Source organism: Haematobia irritans, chromosome 2 (assembly GCF_050003625.1).
Source record: "Haematobia irritans isolate KBUSLIRL chromosome 2, ASM5000362v1, whole genome shotgun sequence".
NCBI classification, from domain to species: domain Eukaryota; kingdom Metazoa; phylum Arthropoda; class Insecta; order Diptera; family Muscidae; genus Haematobia; species Haematobia irritans.
In genome coordinates this window covers 11,340,836-11,360,744 of record NC_134398.1, presented here as the reverse complement: position 1 = coordinate 11,360,744, position 19,909 = coordinate 11,340,836, and the positions used below count along the sequence as shown (strand labels likewise).

The 19,909-nt window shown below is 25.5% G+C and overlaps 1 protein-coding gene across 7 annotated transcripts in view; it reads right to left on the bottom strand.

Moving 5' to 3' along the window:
* Positions 1–8,179: 8,179 nt before the first annotated feature.
* Positions 8,180–19,909, bottom strand: part of LOC142223451 (uncharacterized) — a 258,785-nt gene continuing 247,055 nt past the window's right edge. For 6 of the 7 annotated variants that reach the window (XM_075293341.1, XM_075293337.1, XM_075293334.1 and 3 more), the window contains 2 exons: positions 14,779–14,984; positions 8,180–8,507 (listed from right to left, as the gene is read on the bottom strand). In XM_075293341.1, the coding sequence (XP_075149456.1) occupies positions 8,389–8,507; positions 14,779–14,984 (325 nt within the window). In that variant the 3' untranslated portion in view covers positions 8,180–8,388. The remainder of the gene's footprint in view (positions 8,508–14,778; positions 14,985–19,909) is intronic. The other variant, XM_075293340.1, reaches the window with a different exon arrangement.

Here is a 19,909-nt window from a genome sequence, read left to right as displayed (position 1 = left end):
TTTATTAATCGAACAATTGAAAAATAAATGTAACAAATGGATATTGGTAAGAGGTAAAGTGACTAATCTTCAACAAATACAAAAAATGGGAAAAAATCAGTATATATATCAGTTATGGTCATCACATTCAAATCATAGAAAAGAACACTGTACAATTAAAGTAAACGTGTTGATTTTCAATTCCATTTATTTTTAATAGAAATCCTACAAGGCCAATGTATTTTATTTAGCACCAAACTTAGGTAACAATTGTGTCGAACTTTGAATGATCCTTGGACACATAATGTCAACGTCGTTCCAATTCTATATGCCGGATATTGTTATTGTCCTAATATAGATATCTAAATCATTTCCCGAGTCAAATTTATCATATATTTTGATTTTCCAAGTCAACATTGGATTACAAACAAACAGCATTTTAAACGCAAATAATTAAAATTCAGTTTTGCACATCAGCTGATTGTTTTCTTTCACGATGATCCTTCTGCCATTGATCTCAGCGTCGTCGCCATTTTTGTAGTTTTGGAAGCTTTAACTATCCTCGAATATATATCCACATTTTTTCCGCGTCAAATTAAATATTTTTTCTTGATTTTCCGACTTAGAATTGCGTCAGAAATAAATAAAAATATTTTAAACCGAAAGAATTAAAATTCTTTTTTTGCACATCAGCTGATTGTTTTCTAGTGATATCGGCCTTTTATTACCGAGTATTGTATTTGGTACAAAAAGTAACCATCATCGTCGCCGTCGCCACTTCGCAGGAATACCAAATGAATGACGAGACGACTTAAAAGCGACAGATGACAAAAAGCGACGGCGAGAGCGAGGGCGATTTCAGGAATAAGGGTGTTTATTTCTATAGAAAATTTTGTTAACATTTTATTTATGTAGAAAATTTCGTTAAAATTTTATTTCTATAGAAAATTTTGTCAAATCTGCTTTCCTATAGAAAATTTTGTCAGAATTTTATTTCATTAGAAAATTTTGTCAAAATTTTATATCTATAGAAAATTTTGTCAAAATTTTATTTCTATAGAAAGTTTTGTCAAAATTTTTAATTCTATAGAAAATTTTGTCAAAATTTTATATCTATAGAATATTTTGTCAACATTGTATTTCTATAGAAAATTTTGTCAAAATTTTATTTCTACAGAAAATTTTGTCAAAAATTTATTTCTATAGAAAATTTTGTCAAAATTATATTTCTACAGAAAATTTTGTCAACATTTTATTTCTGTGAAATTTGCTTCTTTTAGAGGCTCCGCAAGCCAAATCGGGGGATCGGTTTATATGGGGGCTATATATAATTACGGACCGATGTGGACCAATTTTTGCATGGTTGTTAGAGACCATATACCAACACCATGTACCAAATTTCAGCCGGATCGGATGAAATATGCTTCTCTTAGAGGCTCCGCAAACCAAATCGGGGGATCGGTTTATATGGGGGCTATATATAATTATGGACCGATGTGGACCAATTTTTGTATGGTTGTTAGAGACCATATACTAACACCATGTACAAAATTTTAGCTGGATCGGATGAAATTTGCTTCTCTTCGAGTATCGGCAAGCCAAATTTGGGGGTCCATTTATATGGGGGCTATACGTAAAAGTGGTCCGATATGGCCCATTTGCAATACCGTCCGACCTACATCAATAACAACTACTTGTGCCAAGTTTCAAGTCGATAGCTTGGAAACGGAATGAGAAAGTTAATATACCCCCATCCTATGGTGGAGGGTATAAAAATGTTGGCCAGAGAATGAAGCCGAGTGGTCGCGCCGCCGACGTTTTTTGGCCCATCGACTACGACGCCGATTAAGTCGGCTTATCTCGGCTGAAATATAACAGCCATTCAATCAATTCGTACTCCTCTTTTTAACCTAACATAGGCATATACCCAAAGACCCAGAAAAATTCACAAACGTTAAATATCGACTTTAAAATAATCTTGATTCGAATCCATTTTTTATCCCAATGGAATGGAGTGCCAAACAGTGTTGAGTACCTTTAATAAGGTTGAAAACCTCTGCAATTTCATCAGAGTTACTAATGGCGTTTTCGTTACTTGTAACTTGCGAACTTTTTTAGCATTTTGCCCGGAAAATGTACTTTTTAGCTTCTTTTCAGAAAAAAAAACAGGCAGAAGTGCGAAAAGGCTTCGAATTCTTTTGTGAAAACAGCGACACGCATAGAGGCAAATTGCGGGCATTTTCAGCACCGCCGACAAACGAGAGGGCTGCGATTGCTCTGTTTCCTTCTTTGAATTCTTTTCTGCCCGCTGAAATGATAGCATTTTTTAGGTTGCTGGCAACATTTAAAAAATGCGCATTCTGTACAGACAAAGTGAAAGCAAAGCCCTTTTTTCAGAAAGTAAAACACCATAAGTGATTTCGAGACTATTAAAAAATGTAATTTTTTGATTAAAACAAAAATCTCTCACAAAAAAATATTGTATAAATACATTTTTTAATTGTATTAATTAATTTTTAAATTGAATCAATTAATGTTTTAATTAACGTTGGTTAAAAATCAATTGTAGGCAATAAATATTTTTTCTACGAATAGTTCTTTTTGTTCCAAATAAAAACAATATTTGTTTTTTTTTTAATTCTTTTTTATTTCTTATAATTTTCTTTACACGACAAAAATTTTCTCTTTTTATGTATAGTTTATTTTATATATTTATATATATATTGTGTATATATTAATTTTCACAAATACATTCTTTTGTTTGTTTTACATACTAAGCAGTTATTTATAATTAAATATATATATTTGTTTTTTGTATATTTATATGTATTTTAAACTTATATAGTATTTCACAAAATAAACATTACTTACTTCTGCTTGGTTTTCTTCATAGACAATACAACATTTTATTTGTTTTCTATATATATTTTATAATTTATTGTTTTTTATTTTATTTTTTTTAAATAACTTTTGTTTGATGGAGAGTTTGTTGTTCTATTTTGTAAAAAACAAAAACAAATATTTTTTGCATTTTTTTAAAATTAATTATGTGGTGGCTATGTATTTTCTTTTTATGAAAATTGGAGAAATTCTATTTATGGATAAGCACAAGGCTATGTATTTTTACAAATTAAAGAGACAATAGGAAGACAGCATTGATAGTCATTGCTGCAAATAATATCTGGTATTTTTTTAACGGAGACAACGTAAATTATGTTTTACTGGATTATGATTTTTTAGTCTTGGAGATTTTTTTAAAGTCAGAATGTTCGAAAATACAAAATTTCTTAGGTCTCTAAGAAATAAAGACCCCAAATGAAATAAAGCCCCTAAGCAATACGTTTTGTTAGTCTTGTGCATTTTTTTTCAAGTCAGAATGTTCGAAAAGACAAAATTTCTTAGGTCTCTAAGAAATAAAGGCCCCAATGAAATAAGGCCCTTAGCAAAAATGAAATCATGGTTCAAGAATTTGGCCTAGCATTAGAATGTAATACGTACAAAATTGAAAATGAAAAAATAAGTAATAATAATAATAAAAAATAAATAAAAAAGCCTCAAAAATTTAATGAAATATAGCCCCAATTATTAAGAAAATGGATGATGTTGGACCTCAATCATTTGGAGGTTGAACTGTGTGCACAGAAAAAATTTTCACCAAAATATTTCCAATTACAATAATTGAATTTTCAAAAATATTAAATTCAAAATTTAATTGATTGAACATATTTCTTAATTAAAACAAAATTCAATCACAATAATTAATAATATCAATTAATTTGTTAATTGAATCAATTAATTTTTTAATTAACTTTGGTGATTGATACTTTCATTTCTGCACAGATAAAAATTTCACGAAAATGTTTCCAATTAAAGTCTTAATTGAGTTTTAAAAAATATCCTATTAAAAATTTAATTTATCTAACAAATTTTTTAATTGAAACAAAATCAATCAATTAATAATACCAATTAATTTTTAATTGGATCAATTGATTTTTTAATTGGCTTTCAACTAAATTTTTAATTAATACTACCGTTTCTGTGATTGAAGACATCTCAATTAAAAAATTTACTGGATCAATTAATTTCGTGATTGAATCAGAAAAAAATGTCGTGTGTTTGATTGTAGACATTTAAAAAAAATTAATTGGATCAACTCATTTCAAAAATTATTTTTTTGTGTGGAAATTTGCAAGCCAATTTTTTTTTAATATAACAATTGTATAGTTACAAAAGAAAAGTGAGGCAAATTGCAGGCCTTCAGATGTGATATATTATGGTATTCTTCAATAGAAAGTAACATAAGTGGGTTGACTTTCGGACCAAATCTTAAATCTCTAACAATTTTTAAGTCAAAATATCGCCAACAATTTTTAAGTCAAAATATCGCTTCTATTTGATTGAATCCAAGAATTATTTATTTTTTTTTTGTATGGGAGTTTGCAAGCCAATTTTTTTTTAATAAAATAATTATATAGTTACAAATGAGGCGAATTGCAGGCTTTCAGATGTGAGATATTATGGTATTCTTCAATAAAAAGTATCATAACTGGGCTGACTCGGACCAAATCTCAAAACTCTCAAAGTTGTCCAACAATTTTTAACTTCAAAACTTCGCTTTTATTTAAAATTTGATTTTGATTTATTTTCAAAATCCTATGGCGATAATCTTCACTCAATATTAGGGACCATATTTCATTTTCTCATTTTAGGTTTTTATTTTTAAAATAAAATTTACCGGAATTGAAACAATGGACATCTCAGCATCCCACAAAAGGTCCAATGGGTAATGAAATAATACCCCACGAAATAATACGGACTTATTTCATAATTAAATAAAATTCCAAAATTGAATATGAAATATTCAAATATTTTTGAACTAGTGTATCATTAATTTGGAATTCAGTTTTGAAAAATTTTGTAAAAATATATTTGGAGACTTTTTTTTTAATTTTAAAATTTTTTGGTTCATTTAAAGATTAATTAGATGCCGACTAGAAAAATGAATTACTGCTTAAATCATGAAATAGAAACTCAAGTTTTTTGTTTTTAAATTTTATTTCCCCTATACATGTTTGGGGTTTTTATTTCATTGTCTATTTGGGGCCTTATTTCATTGGGGGCAGTATTTCGTGGGTCCAAATAAAGAAAATATATCTGTTAATCATAAAATAATAACCCAAGATATATTTGTTATTTTTATTTCCTTTCTACTTCTTTTGACGTTTAATTGCAATTTCTTTTTGTGGCCCTTTTTCATTTGGGCGCAATTTCGTGGAGTCCTCTTTAAGCTATCCTGGAAAATTCGATTTTTTCGCCATAGGCTATCATTTTGTTTTTAGAAAACTTTTAGTACAAATATTAAAGGTCCATGATTTAAAATAATAGTTTTTTTTAATACATGATACATTTACTATGTATTAAATGTTGTGTTTTTAACTTAACTGAAGACTTTATAAATAATCAAGATTTTGTTTTCAAAAAAAAAAAAAAAATATATATATGATTAGAAAAAATACAAATATACACAAAAGCTTTTCGGGGAGCATTAAAACATAAACAAAAATAAACAAACGATACTGAAAACAGTTTGGATTAAATAATCACATATATGATATTTAATATATGCAAGTTTGGAAAATATACATTAAAAAAGTTAACAAAGATAAAACAAATTCTCTTCTGAATTATTTCTTATAGATCATAACATAAATTGGAAATTCTTTGGAGAAAACATAAACATAGAGTTGAATTACTGAAAAAATTGATCTTCGCATTTACATTTGAGACATTTTTTTTTCAAGAATTTGAATGTAGTTTTTCCACAAAACAATTAATAAATTTAATACAAAACCTACATGGAATACAAAAACTAAAAAAAAATGAAAAAGAAGCCTTTTGGCTTCCGATTACATTCCATTGGTAATATGTTCATTGGTAATATGTTCAGATAAAAAACAAAAAAGAAAATTCAAATTTGCCAAATAATAAAGTCGTAAAGTGGTCATGTTCCAAATTTCCAAATGTCAATTTATTCCAATGAGTAAAAATAGTCTTTTTTCCAAAAAAAAATCGAAATCTGACCATTACAAAATTTTTCTTCCCTTGCTCGTCTGCAAGTTTTATGAATAGATTTTTTTATGATTTTCAAATCGACTGATTAATTTAACCTTTATTAACACAGAAAAACATTTCACGAAAAATTTTCCAATTAGAGACTTAATTGAGTTTTAAAAAATATTCAATTAAATTTTGTAACTAATAGGGCCTGTGTGAGGCTATGTTACGAATAAAGTTGAAATAAATAAAAAGAAAATAAAAAAAATTAAAAATTTAATTGATTCAACAAATTTTTTCCTAGAAACAAAAATCCATCACAAAAATTAATACTATCAATTAATTTTTTAATTGACTTTCAATTAATTTTTTTAATTGATACTATCATTTCTGTGATTGAAGACATCTCAATTAAAAAATTAGTTGGATCAATTAATTTCGGGATTGAATCAGAAAAAAAACTGTGTGTGAAGTAGTATTTCAGAGACAAGAGGCTGATACTCAATTTTTGCCATGCCAGCGCCTTTATGACTGTATCGTCATGAATATGTCGACTAAGCGTTGGTCAGTTATGCATTAAAATATTGAACTAAATATATTCGAACAGAGTCATTCGCTGCCAAACCATTTTTATATGGGACGGCTGAAATTCAATTTTTGCCATCGGCGGGTGTCTGTTCGGCATTGTCAATTATGCATTAAAATACACAGTGAAACACAAAACATCCAAAAAAAAAGCTATGAACATACGAACATTGCAAAAAGGTACTCAAAATCGAATTTGGCGACAAAACTTTAGAGGCTCATAAACGACGAACGGGAACCAATCTAGCAAAATTCAGAAATTACTTTTCTCCTCTCATCATTCGGCTGGGATAAGTGATTTTTTTTATTTGGAGTGAAAAAGTTGAATTTTGCGCCACAGTGATATCGAACTAAAAGTATTCGATCTGCTATAAATCATATTACCAATCTTAAAATCAATTTTACATACTCCTATGTGTTCCGATATTCGGAATCATTAATCGCAAAAAATTATTTTTCGTATAGCGAAAGAATCGAAATAATCTCGGACTTAATTTGAAGTTCTCGTTATAGAGAATTATGTTTTGGGCTTTATACGTTGTAGGATTAGGAAAATATCGCCAAGCGAAAATTTTGGGATTCCGAATATTGAAACATGGGGGATTATATTCATAAACCATATTTGTTAAATTATTATAAAATCGTAGGTAATACCGCGGGTGAAAAATTTTATTTTTGGAAGGAAATTTGAAAAAAAATGAAGTTTTTTTTTAAGCTAAATCATTGTCGGCTATATTTCAGTCCATAGCAGCTTAGACTGGCCAAACATTTCCTACCAAATAATTTTAAGCTTTTTCCAGCTTAATGGAATTAAAAAAAATCATTTGTTTACAACTCTTTCAATGAAGATTTTAATTTAAAATTATATGGATATGATGTAGGCTTCCAAAAGGGAATCGCTGAAGATCAATTTAAAATACTGAGATCTATGTAATGAATTTATGTTTTCTTTTTTGTCTGTTTTCTTTTTTGGGGGGATTATTGTTATAGCAAACGGTAGGTAGGTTGTAGTTGGGAAAATAATTCAATAAAACCATCTCATTGAAAATTTCACACAGATTTTAATAGTTTATGCAAATATTTCTATGTATATATAGTTTGATTTACTATTATTTTGTTTTTGCGTAAAATTCCAATATTTTAATATTTATTTTGTATTAATTTTTTACCCCAAGGAAATTTTAATAGCATCTATGGTATATGGATAATTTTATCTTTGTTATATTTGTTTTGTTGCGACACTAATATGGTTAATTAATTTTTTTTTTGCTTTGCTTAGTTTTATTTAAGAAATGTATGTGATTTTATGATTGAGATTAATTTGCTCTTTAAATAGGGTTAAACTGATCCCTCTTTACCATTCTTCAAAATAGTTGTAAATTTTCTTATAATTGTTTTTCTCCTATTTGTTTTTTTTTCATTAAATATCCAAATAACATTCATTTATGGTAAACGTTTTTTTCTTTTCTTTGTTACTTATGGTGTATTTGTTTCCGAATTTTTTTCTGTTTCTTCTGCGTTCTCCTTCATCGTTTTTATATATATATATAATTTATATAAATTATTATTATTTTGTTTCAAAATATTTTTGTTTTTTATTTATTTTGTTTTTTAGCAATGTGTGGTAGTAGTAATAGTAGGAGTAGTACATTTCTTGTAGTTTATCATCATCATCATTGTAATAATAATAATAATAGTTTTGTTGTAGTTGTTGGTTTTCATATATAGAGATAAAAGTCTTGTGTCCACCAAAAGCGTACATTTATGCTACTATCTTGGATTTTCCATGACAACCTGTTTGAAAGCCCCAGCTGAAACTCTTGACTTGACCTCATGGGTGCCAAATGTTGTGGTGCCATCTTTAGCTATATACAATTGTAGGCCAGATGCTGAAAAAAGGAGACAAAAAAAATATTAAATATACAAAAATTTATAAGGAAAAAAGAAATCGAAACAAGTAAAAACAATTTCTATAGAAAAAAAATTTTTGAGAAATATTTCTAAAGAAATAAAATTTTGACAAAATTTTCTATAAAAATAAAATTTTGACAAAATTTTCTATAGAAATAAAAATGTTGACAAAATTTTCTATAGAAATACAATTTTTGAAAAATGTTCTATAGGAATAAAACTTTGACAAAATTTTTTCTATAGAAATAAAAATGTTGACAAAATTTTCTATAGAAATACAATTTTTGAGAAAATTTCCTATAGGAATAAAAATTTGACAAAATTTTCTATAGAAATACAATTTTTGAGAAAATTTTCTATAGGAATAAAATTTTGACAAAATTTTCTATAGGAATAAAATTTCGACAAAATTTTTTTTGGAATACAATTTTGACAAAATTTTATATAGGAATAAAATTTTGACAAAATTTTATATAGGAATAAAATTTTGACAAAATTTTCCATAGAAATAAAATTTTGACAAAATTTTCTATAGAAATACAATTTTTGAGAAAATTTTCTATAGGAATAAAATTTTGACAAAATTTTCTATAGGAATAAAATTTCGACAACATTTTCTATAGGAATAAAATTTTGACAAAATTTTATATAGGAATAAAATTTTGACAAAATTTTCCATAGAAATAAAATTTTGACAAAATTTTCTATAGGACTAAAATTTTGACAAAATATTCTATAGAAATAAAATTTTGACAAAATTTTTATAGAAAAAAAAATTTGACAAAATTTTCTATAGGAATAAAATTTTGACAAAATTTTTTAGAGAACTAAAAATTTTGAAAAAATTTAATAGTAAAAAATTATGAAAAAATTTTCTATAGAAATAAGATTTTAACAAAATTTTGCTACAGATATAAAATTTTGAAATTTTGTGAAATTTTTCCAAAGAAATAAAATTTTGACAAAATTTTCTATAGAACTAAAAATGTTGACAAAATTTTCTATAGAAATAAAATTTTGACAAAATTTTCCATAGAAATAAAATGTTGACAAAAATTTCTATAGAAATAACGTTTTGACAAAATTTTCTAAAGAAATAACATTTTGACACAATTTTCTATAGAACTAAAAATGTTGACAAAATTTTCTATAGAAATAAAATTTTTCAGAAAATTTTCTATAGATATAAAATTATGAAGAAATTTTCTATAGAAATAAAATTTTGAGAAACTTTTCTTAGAACTAAAAATTAAAAAAAAAATAATAATAAAATATAATTATGAAATAATGTTCTATATATAAGATTTTAATTAAATTTTCTATAGAATCAAAATTTAGACAAAATTTTCTACAGAAATAAAATTTTGACACAATTTTCTATAGAACTAAAAATGTAGACAAAATTTTCTATGGAAATAAATTTTTTGAGAAAATTTTCTATAGGAACACAATTTTGGCAAAATTTTCAATAGGAATAAAATTTTGAAAAATTTTCTTAGAAATAAAATTTTGACAAAATTTTCCACAGAAATAAAATTTTGAAAAAAATGCTATAGAAATAAAATTTTAATTATACAATTATTTTTCAAGCTTTATGGACAGATATAGATTAAGGAACATGGTTAATAGAGCCATTGAAAAGAAAACGCCAGATACAAATCTATACACGCCTGGACTGTACATATTTCGGTTCGGGCGAATGAACCTTTCCAAAGCCTTTACTATAGATCTGGCTGGGAGAGATAACTCAATTTTGGGCCCTTTATGCTAACTCCTTATGGAGAAAACATTTGGGAAATTTCCTCTTACAAATTGAATCATCTTTTCTCCCACTGTACATCATCTTTTCATATAACTTACAAGTCCCTTAATCTTATTTTTATTTCGTTTTGTTACATAGTAATGCAACAACACGAAATTTATTTTTAGAAAGCTAATTTTGTTAGAATTCACCTAAGTGGTGAACAGTCGAACAATGCTTATTGTTTCTACAGTCAACTACAACTTTCTATAGAAATAAAATTTTGAGAAAATTTTCTATAGAAATAAAATTTTGCCATATTTTTTTTAAAGAAATAAAATTTCGCCATAATTTTCTATAGAAATAAAACTTGTGGACAAAATTTTCTATAGAAATAAAATTTTGACAAAATTTTCTATAGGAATAAAATAAAATTCTATAGAAATACAGTTTTGAAAAAAAAAAAATATTATAGAAATAAAATTTTGACAAAACTTTTTATAAAAATAAAATTTTGACAAAACTTTTTATAGAAATAAAATTTTGAGAAAATTTTCTATAGAAATAAAATTCTGAGAAAATTTTCTATAGAAATAAAATGTTGGCATAATTATCTTTAGAAATAAAATTTTGACAAAATTTTCTATAGAATTAAAATTTTTGACAAAATTTTCTATAGAAATAAAATTTTGACAAAATTTTCTATAGAAATAAAATTTTGAGAAAATTTTCTATAGAAATAAAATTTTGAGAAAATTTTCTATAGTAATAAAATTTTGAGAAAATTTTCTATAGAAATACAATTTTGAAAAAAAATTCTATAGAAATAAAATTTTGACACAATTTTCTATGGAAATAAAATTTTGCCATATAGAACTAAAAATTTTGACAAAATTTTCCAGAGATATAAAGGGTGATTTGTTAAGAGCTTGATAACTTAAAAAAAAAAAAAAAACGCATAAAATTTGCAAAATCTCATCGGTTCTTTATTTGAAACGTTAGATTGGTCCATGACATTTACTTTTTGAAGATAATTTCATTTAAATGTTGACCGCGGCTGCGTCTTAGGTGGTCCATTCGGAAAGTCCAATTTTGGGCAACTTTTTCGAGCATTTCGGCCGGAATAGCCCGAATTTCTTCGGAAATGTTGTCTTCCAAAGCTGGAATAGTTGCTGGCTTATTTCTGTAGACTTTAGACTTGACGTAGCCCCACAAAAAATAGTCTAAAGGCGTCAAATCGCATGATCTTGGTGGCCAACTTACCGGTCCATTTCTTGAGATGAATTGTTCTCCGAAGTTTTCCCTCAAAATGGCCATAGAATCGCGAGCTGTGTGGCATGTAGCGCCATCTTGTTGAAACCACATGTCAACCAAGTTCAGTTCTTCCATTTTTGGCAACAAAAAGTTTGTTAGCATCGAACGATAGCGATCGCCATTCACCGTAACGTTGCGTCCAACAGCATCTTTGAAAAAATACGGTCCAATGATTCCACCAGCGTACAAACCACACCAAACAGTGCATTTTTCGGGATGAATGGGCAGTTCTTGAACGGCTTCTGGTTGCTCTTCACTCCAAATGCGGCAATTTTGCTTATTTACGTAGCCATTCAACCAGAAATGAGCCTCATCGCTGAACAAAATTTGTCGATAAAAAAGCGGATTTTCTGCCAACTTTTCTAGGGCCCATTCACTGAAAATTCGACGTTGTGGCAGATCGTAAGTCTATTCATGATGAAATGTCAAAGCATACTGAGCATCTTTCTCTTTGACACCATGTCTGAAATCCCACGTGATCTGTCAAATACTAATGCATGAAAATCCTAACCTCAAAAGAATCACCCTTTACAATTTCGAGAACATTTTCTATAGAAAGAGAATTTTGACAAAGTTTTCTATAGAAATAAAATTTTCAAAAATTTTCTATAGAAATAAAATTATGAAGAAATTTTCTAAAGAAATAAACTTTTGAGAAACTTTTCTATAGAACTAAAAATTTTTAAAAAATTTAATAATAAAATAAAATTATGAAATAATGTTCTATATATAAGATTTTAATTAAATTTTCTATAGAATCAAAATTTTGACAAAATTTTCTATGGAAATAAAATTTTGAAAAAAAAATTCTACAGAAATAAAATTTTACCAAAACTTTTCATAGAAATAAAATTTGGAGAAAATTTTCTATAGAAAATAAATGTTGGCATAATTATCTTTAGAAATAAAATTTTGACAAAATTTTCTATAGAACTAAAAATTTTGACAAAATTTTCTATAGAAATAAAATTTTTGAGAAAATTTTCGTAGATATACAATTTTTGAGAAAATTTTTTATAGAAATAACATTTTGACAAAATTTTGGTATAGAAATAAAATTTTGAGAAAATTTTCTAAAGAAAAAATAAAATCTGTAGAGATAAAATTTTCTATGGAAATAAATTTTTGACAAAATTTTCTATAGAAATAAAATTTTGACAAAATTTTCTATAGAAATAAAATTTTGACAAAATTTTCTATAGAAATAAAATTTTGAGAAAATGTTCTATGGTAATAAAATTTTGAGAAAATTTTCTATAGAAATACAATTTTGAAAAAAATTTCTATAGAAACAAAATTTTGACAAAATTTTTCCATTATAAAATTTCGAGAACATTTTCTATAGAAAGAGAATTTTGACAAAGTTTTCTATAGAAATAAAATTTTCTATATAAATAACATTTTGACAAAGTCTTCTATAGAAATAAAATTCTGGCAAAATTTTCCATAGAAATAAAATTTGGACAAAATTTTCCATAGAAATAAAATTTTTGAGAAAAATTTCTATAGAAATAAAATTTTTGAGAAAATTTTCTATAGAAATAAAATTTTTGAGAAAATTTTCTATAGAAATGAGAAAATTCCCTATAGAAATAACATTTTGACAAAATTTTCTATAGAACTAAAAATTTTGACAAAACTTTTTATAGAAATAAAATTTTGAGAAAATTTTCTATAGAAATAAAATGTTGGCATAATCATCTATAGAAATAAAATTTTGACAAAATTTTCTATAGAACTAAAAATTTTGACAAAATAAAATTTTGGAAAATTTTTCTAAAGCAATACAATTTTGACAAAATTTTGGTATAGAAATACAATTTTGACAAAATTTTCTACAGAAATAAAATTTTGACACAATTTTCTATAGAACTAAAAATGCTGACAAAATTTTCTATAGAAATAAAATTTTTGAGAAAATTTTCTATAGGAATACAATTTGGACAAAATTTTCTATAGGAATAAAATAAAATTTTGACAAAGTTTTCTATAGGAATAAAATTTTGACAAAATTTTCTATAGAAATAAAATTTTGAAAAAAAATTCTATAGAAATAAAGTTTTGAAAAAAAAAATTCTATAGAAAAAAAATTTTGACAAAACTTTTTATAGAAATAAAATTTTGAGAAAATTTTCGATAGAAATAAAATTTTGAGAAAATTTTCTATAGAAATAAAATGTTGGCATAATTATCTTTAGAAATAAAATTTTGACAAAATTTTCTATAGTACTAAAATTTTTGACAAATTTTTCTATAGAAATAAAATTTTTGAGAAAATTTTCCATAGATATAAAATTTTTGAGAAAATTTTTTATAGAAATAAAATTTTGACAAAAATTTGGTATAGAAATATAATTTTGAGAAAATTTTCTAAAGAAAAAAATCTGTAGAGATAAAATTTTCTATGGAAATAAATTTTTGACAAAATTTTCTATAGAAATCAAAATTTTCCATAGAAATCAAATTTTGAGAAAATTTTCTATAGAAATAAAATTTTGAAAAAATTATCTATAGTAATAAAATTTTGAGAAAATTTTCTATACAATACAATTTTGAAAAAAAATTCTATAGAAATAAAATTTTGACTAAAATTTTCTATGGAAATAAAATTTTGCCATAATATAAATTTTGACAAAATTTTCTATAGAACTAAAAATTTTGACAAAATTTTCCAGATATAAAAAATTTCGAGAAAATTTCTATAGAAAGAGAGTTTTGACAAAATTTTCTATAGAAATAAAATTTTCAAAAATTTTCTATAGAAATAAAATTTTGACAAAGTCTTCTATAGAAATAAAATTCTAGCAAAATTTTCCATAGAAATAAAATTTTGACAAAAGTTTCCATAGAAATAAAATTTTTGAGAAAATTTTCTATAGAAATAAAATTTTTGAGAAAATTTTCTATAGAAATGAGAAAATTTTATAGAAATAAAATTTTGACAAAATTTTCTATAGAACTAAAAATTTTGACAAAATTTTCTATAGAAAACAACTTTTGACAAAATATTCGATAGAACTACCAATTTTGTAAAATATTTCTATAGAACTAAAAATTTTCAAAAAAATTTCTATAGAAATAAAATGCTTACAAAAATTTTTATAGAATTCGATTTCTTTTTTTTTTGTTATATTTGGCAATATTGTTAATTTCTTTGTTTGTTTTCTAGTTAAATAATGCCTTTTTGTACTTACTCTCCGCTGACGTTTCGAATTGATCCAATTTTGTATCCTTTAAAATTTCATCAATTAACGAATTTGGATTTACTCTGGTCTCCTCCACACGATCCGATACACGTGGCCCATCATCCAAAGGACCTTTTTTACGTTTTTCGGCGGTATTTTTCATTCGATCCAATGATCCAGTTTCACTTATAACTAAAGATCCAGAACTGGGATTCCTAAGACAAATTGAGCAGAGTTTGGTTAAACGTGTTTTTGTTGTTGTTGTTGTTGTTGTGGTGGTTGTTGTTTGTTTTGTTTTCATATAAAAATTAGTTTTCAGGAGGTCCATGTTGGGTGACGACATCAAAGCCAAAAATAAGGAAGAACAGCATATTCGGTAGATAAAAATGACCAAATAATAAAAAAATGAAATAAAATTGAAATATAAAATTAGTAAAAATATGTTGAATTTTTTTTTTTAATTTTAATAAAAATAAAAACTAGAACATTCGATAGTTTTTTTTTGAGCGTTTTTTTTTTTTTTGAAAAAAAAAAACAAAACTATCGACACAAATAAACGAGTTAAAAAAAATCGAACTTAAAGCTTTAGTTGATGAATTGGACAGTGATAAAAAAAGGTCTAGAATATATATGAAGAAATAGATATTTTAAGAGTATATAGGAAAACAATAAAATAAAGCGCTATAATATTGTAGAGCAAATGGAGATTGGTATGGCTTGTATTTCAATATTTTAGAGAGTTTATCATCATATTCGCATAATATTCGAAATTTGGACAACACTTTTTCAGCGAATAAAAATTTTTACAAGAGGGAAATAGGAACGATTCTTATAAATTGTAGCAAATAAATCGAAATCCAGAATCTATTTATTTAGTAGTTCAACTAATCGAATGTAACTTAAAATATCGATTAATCGATTTATAAAAAAATCAGAAGACGATTAGTCAAATTGCAATACTAAAAGTCGAGTTCGATTTGTTCTGGACAAAAAGTCGATTTTTAAACTTTTTAAAATTATGAAAAAGGCGACTGTTGCTTTGGCGTTTTTTTTTGAGAAGTAGATTTTTTGCCATTTTAAAATTTACAATCGGGATTGTAATAAGAATTGAAAATCGATTTTTTTACTTCTAAAAATATAGGAAAAGTCGACTTCCGTCTATTCGAGTTTTGCAAATGCAAATTTCGATTTGGAAAAAGTAGGTTAATCAACTATGGCTACCATAAAATATGAAAAAATCAGAATCGATTTATGAAAAAATCAGAAATCGATTAGTCGAATTTTAAATTGGAATACTAAAATTCGAGTTCGATTTGTTCTGGACGAAAAGTCGATTTTTAGACTTTAACATTTTCAAAAAGTCGACTGGCGACCGTTTAGATTTTCTTGTCTTTTTGAAATTTGGAATCGATATTATTTTTATTTATTTATTTATTTAAATTATACTAAACTGAGGCCATCAGCTAGGAGATTATTTTTAATTAGGGATTGTAATGAGAAAGTAATAGTACAATTTTTGAATTTCTCAAAATTCCATGTTTTGACTCTGGACAAAAAGTCGATTTGTCGATAAGTCGATTATTAGGCTTTAACATTTTCCAAAAGTCGACTGTTGAAATTTTTTTGTCTTTTTGTTTTTAACTAGGGATTCTAATGAGAAAGGAGAAGTACAATTTTTTTAATTTCTTAAAATTGGAAAAAGGCGATTTTTTTGAATTTTAATGCATATGCAACTTTTGATTTGGATGAGGTCGATTTGTCAATTTTAGCAAACATAACATATGAATTAATCGATTTATTAAAAAAATCAAATTTCGATTAATCGAATTTTTGATTCGAATACAAAAAGTCGATTTCGATTTGTTTTGGACAATATGTCGATTAGACGAAAAGTCGATTTCAACAATGTTAAAATTTTGCAAAAAAATCGACTTTGGCGAATATTGGAAAAGTTGATTTTTTGATTTTGAAAAAAAAAAAAAAAATAAAAGGCCGGGGATTGTAATGAGAATGGAAAATTCGAATTTCTCAAAATGTCAAAAATCGATTTTTTGACTTCTAACAAACAGTCGAATAGACAGAAAGTGAATATTTTTTTCCATTTTTAAAAAGTCGACTCTCAATTTTGGTGATTATTGAAATGTAAACTTTTGATTTTGCCACTTTCGACTTTTTCATTAATTATATTTATTAAAAATATAAAGTCGTATTGTCAAATTTAAAATTCAAATACATAAATTCGAAATTTTGAACAGAAAATCTTCCATTTTCCACTTTAGTATAATTTTAAAAGTTGATTTAAAAACAAAAAAAATAGGTCCACTGTCGACTTTTGCGAATATTGGAAACGTTTATTTTTTGCCTTTTTGAAAAAAAAAAAAAATAAAAAAGTCGATTTTTTACTTCTAACAAAAAGTCGAATAGACCAAAAGAAGTTGATTTTTTTAAATTTAAAAGTACTGTCGACCTTGGCAAATATTGGAAAAGTTTATTTTTTGCCTTTTTGAAATTTGGAGTAAGGATTGTTTTTATCCAGGGATTGTAATGAGAATGCTAAAGTCGAATTTTCGAAAATGTCAAAAAGTCGATTTTTTTACTTTAACAAAAAGTCCAATAGACAAAAAGTGAATATTTTAATTTTTTTTTTTAATTTTTAAAAATCGACCATCGATTTTGGTGGTTATTGAAATGTAAACTTTTGAGTTTACCACTTTCGACTTTTTCATTAATTATATTTATTAAAAAAAAAAACAAAAGTCGTTTAGTGGAATTTCAAGTTCGAATACAAGAACTCGACATTTTTGAACAATTTTAAAAGTTGAATTTAAAAAAAAAAATTTTTAAGTTGACTGTCGACTTTAGCGAATATTGTAAATGTTTACTTTTGGACTTTTTGAAAAAAAAAATGAAAAAGCTGATTTTTTGACAAAACGTTGAATAGACCAAAAGTTGATTTTTTTAAAGTCCACTGTCGACTTTGACTTTGGAAACGTTTATTTTTTGCCTTTTTGAAATTTGGAGTCGAGATTGTTTTTATCCAGGGATTGTAATGAAAATGGAAAAGTCGAATTTTCGAAAATGTCAAAAGGTCGATTTTTTGACTTCTAACAAAATGTCGAATAGACAAAAAGTGAATATTTTTTAAAATTTTTAAAAATCGACTATCGATTTTGGTGATTATTGAAATGTAAACTTTTGAGTTTGCCACTTTCGACTTTTTCATTAATTATATTTATTTAAAAAAAAACAAAAGTCGTTTAGTGGAATTTCAAATTCGAATACAAGAATTCTCATATTTTTGAACAAAAAATCTTCGATTTTCCACTTTTGTATAATTTTAAAAGTTTTTTTTTTTTAATTTTAAGTCGACTGTCGATTTTGGCGAATATTGGAAACGTTTATTTTTTGCCTTTTTGAAAAAAAAAAAGAAAAAGCTGATTTTTTGAAAAAGCTGATTTTTTGACAAAACGTCGAATAGACCAAAAGTTGATTTTTTTAAAGTCTACTGTCGACTTTGGCGAATATTGGAAACGTTTATTTTTTGCCTTTTTGAAATTTGGAGTTGGTATTGTTTTTATCCAGGGATTGTAATCAGAATGGAAAGGTCGAATTTTCGAAAATGTCAAAAGGTCGATTTTTTGACTTCTAACAAAATGTCGAATAGACAAAAAGTAAATATTCGAATTTTTAAAAATCGACTCTCGATTTTGCCACTTTCGACTTTTTCATTAATTATATTTATAAAAAAAAAATCAAAAGTCGTTTGGTGGAATTTCAAATTGGAATACAAGAATTCAACATTTCTGAACAAAAAATCTTCGATTTTCCACTTTTGTATAATTTAAAATCTTTAGTTTGATTAAGACCGCAAAAAAAAAGGTGGCTACGATGACCAAGAAATCTTCAAAAAAGTGTTTCAAAATACACTTTTTTGACGATTTCTTGCATCAGTCTTTTATTTATTATTCACATGTATGGTGGTGAAAAGTATTTAAACTGTGACTAGTTCGCTAAATTTTCGCACTTATTTTCAGTGTTGTCAACTTCTAATGAAATAAATTTCTTAAGCGATTACTAAGCCATTTTCAATCTTAATGTGTCTTTGAGTCTTTAATGTGGGTTAGTAAATTGCGTGCCTGTATGTGTTTTGTTTTGGATATTGCGTGTTGGAGGAGGCATTTGGCTTTAGGACAAATTAATTGGCATTTAGTATTACAAGAGACAAAAAGTTGGTGATATGAAGTACGTGTGGAACAAGAAACACTTAACAACAAATAAATTGAGAATTATGATTTAAGGGCGACATAACCATAGAACATTATTTCAACAGTCAATGCATTAGATTGGTTTGGATATTGAGAACAACCAAAAATGAAATGTTAAGCTCAAATAAAACATATAAAACACAACAAAAACAAAAACATTTCAAAAATAACAACATCTTTAATAACAAATATTCGAATTTTAATATAAAATTAGAACAATCCTAGAAATTTTAGTAAAAGATTATATTTAACAATAAAATTTTATAAATGCCTATTATTAAATAATGATTGTGGCTAGGAGAGAGATAATTCGATTTAAAATTATAATATACTATAATAAGATCTAATTCATAGCACTAAAACTATACAAAAAGATATATCACCAAAACTTGATCCTTTAAAATTTTAATTGCATTAAAAAAATGTCTAATTTTAAATAATTAATTGAGACAATTATTTTTTTTTTTTTAGAAAAATAAAATGAATTATTTTTTTATTGGGCCTATTAGTTAGTTATTAATAATAGTTTTTAATAATACCCGTCTAAAAATTCAAAAAGATCTAATGTGATATGAATAGATTCGAAAAATGGTAACAACAACCAAAGAATACATACTTTCCTCCGAAAAGAAATTTTAGACAAACGAAATTCCCCTTTATTTCTAGAGTATTTTCTTTAAGAGCAAATAAATCCGAATTTATCACAAATGTTGAAACGATTGTCTCTAATCATTTTCATTTACCTTTAAAGAAAATTTGTGTAGTTTGAAAAGAAAACTTTGTTTGTCTAAAAGTTCGTTCTGTAGAAAAGCAAACTTTTCTTTTAGTGTGTGGAGCCAATTTTGTCACCTTGTCAACCCAAATAGATGCCATAA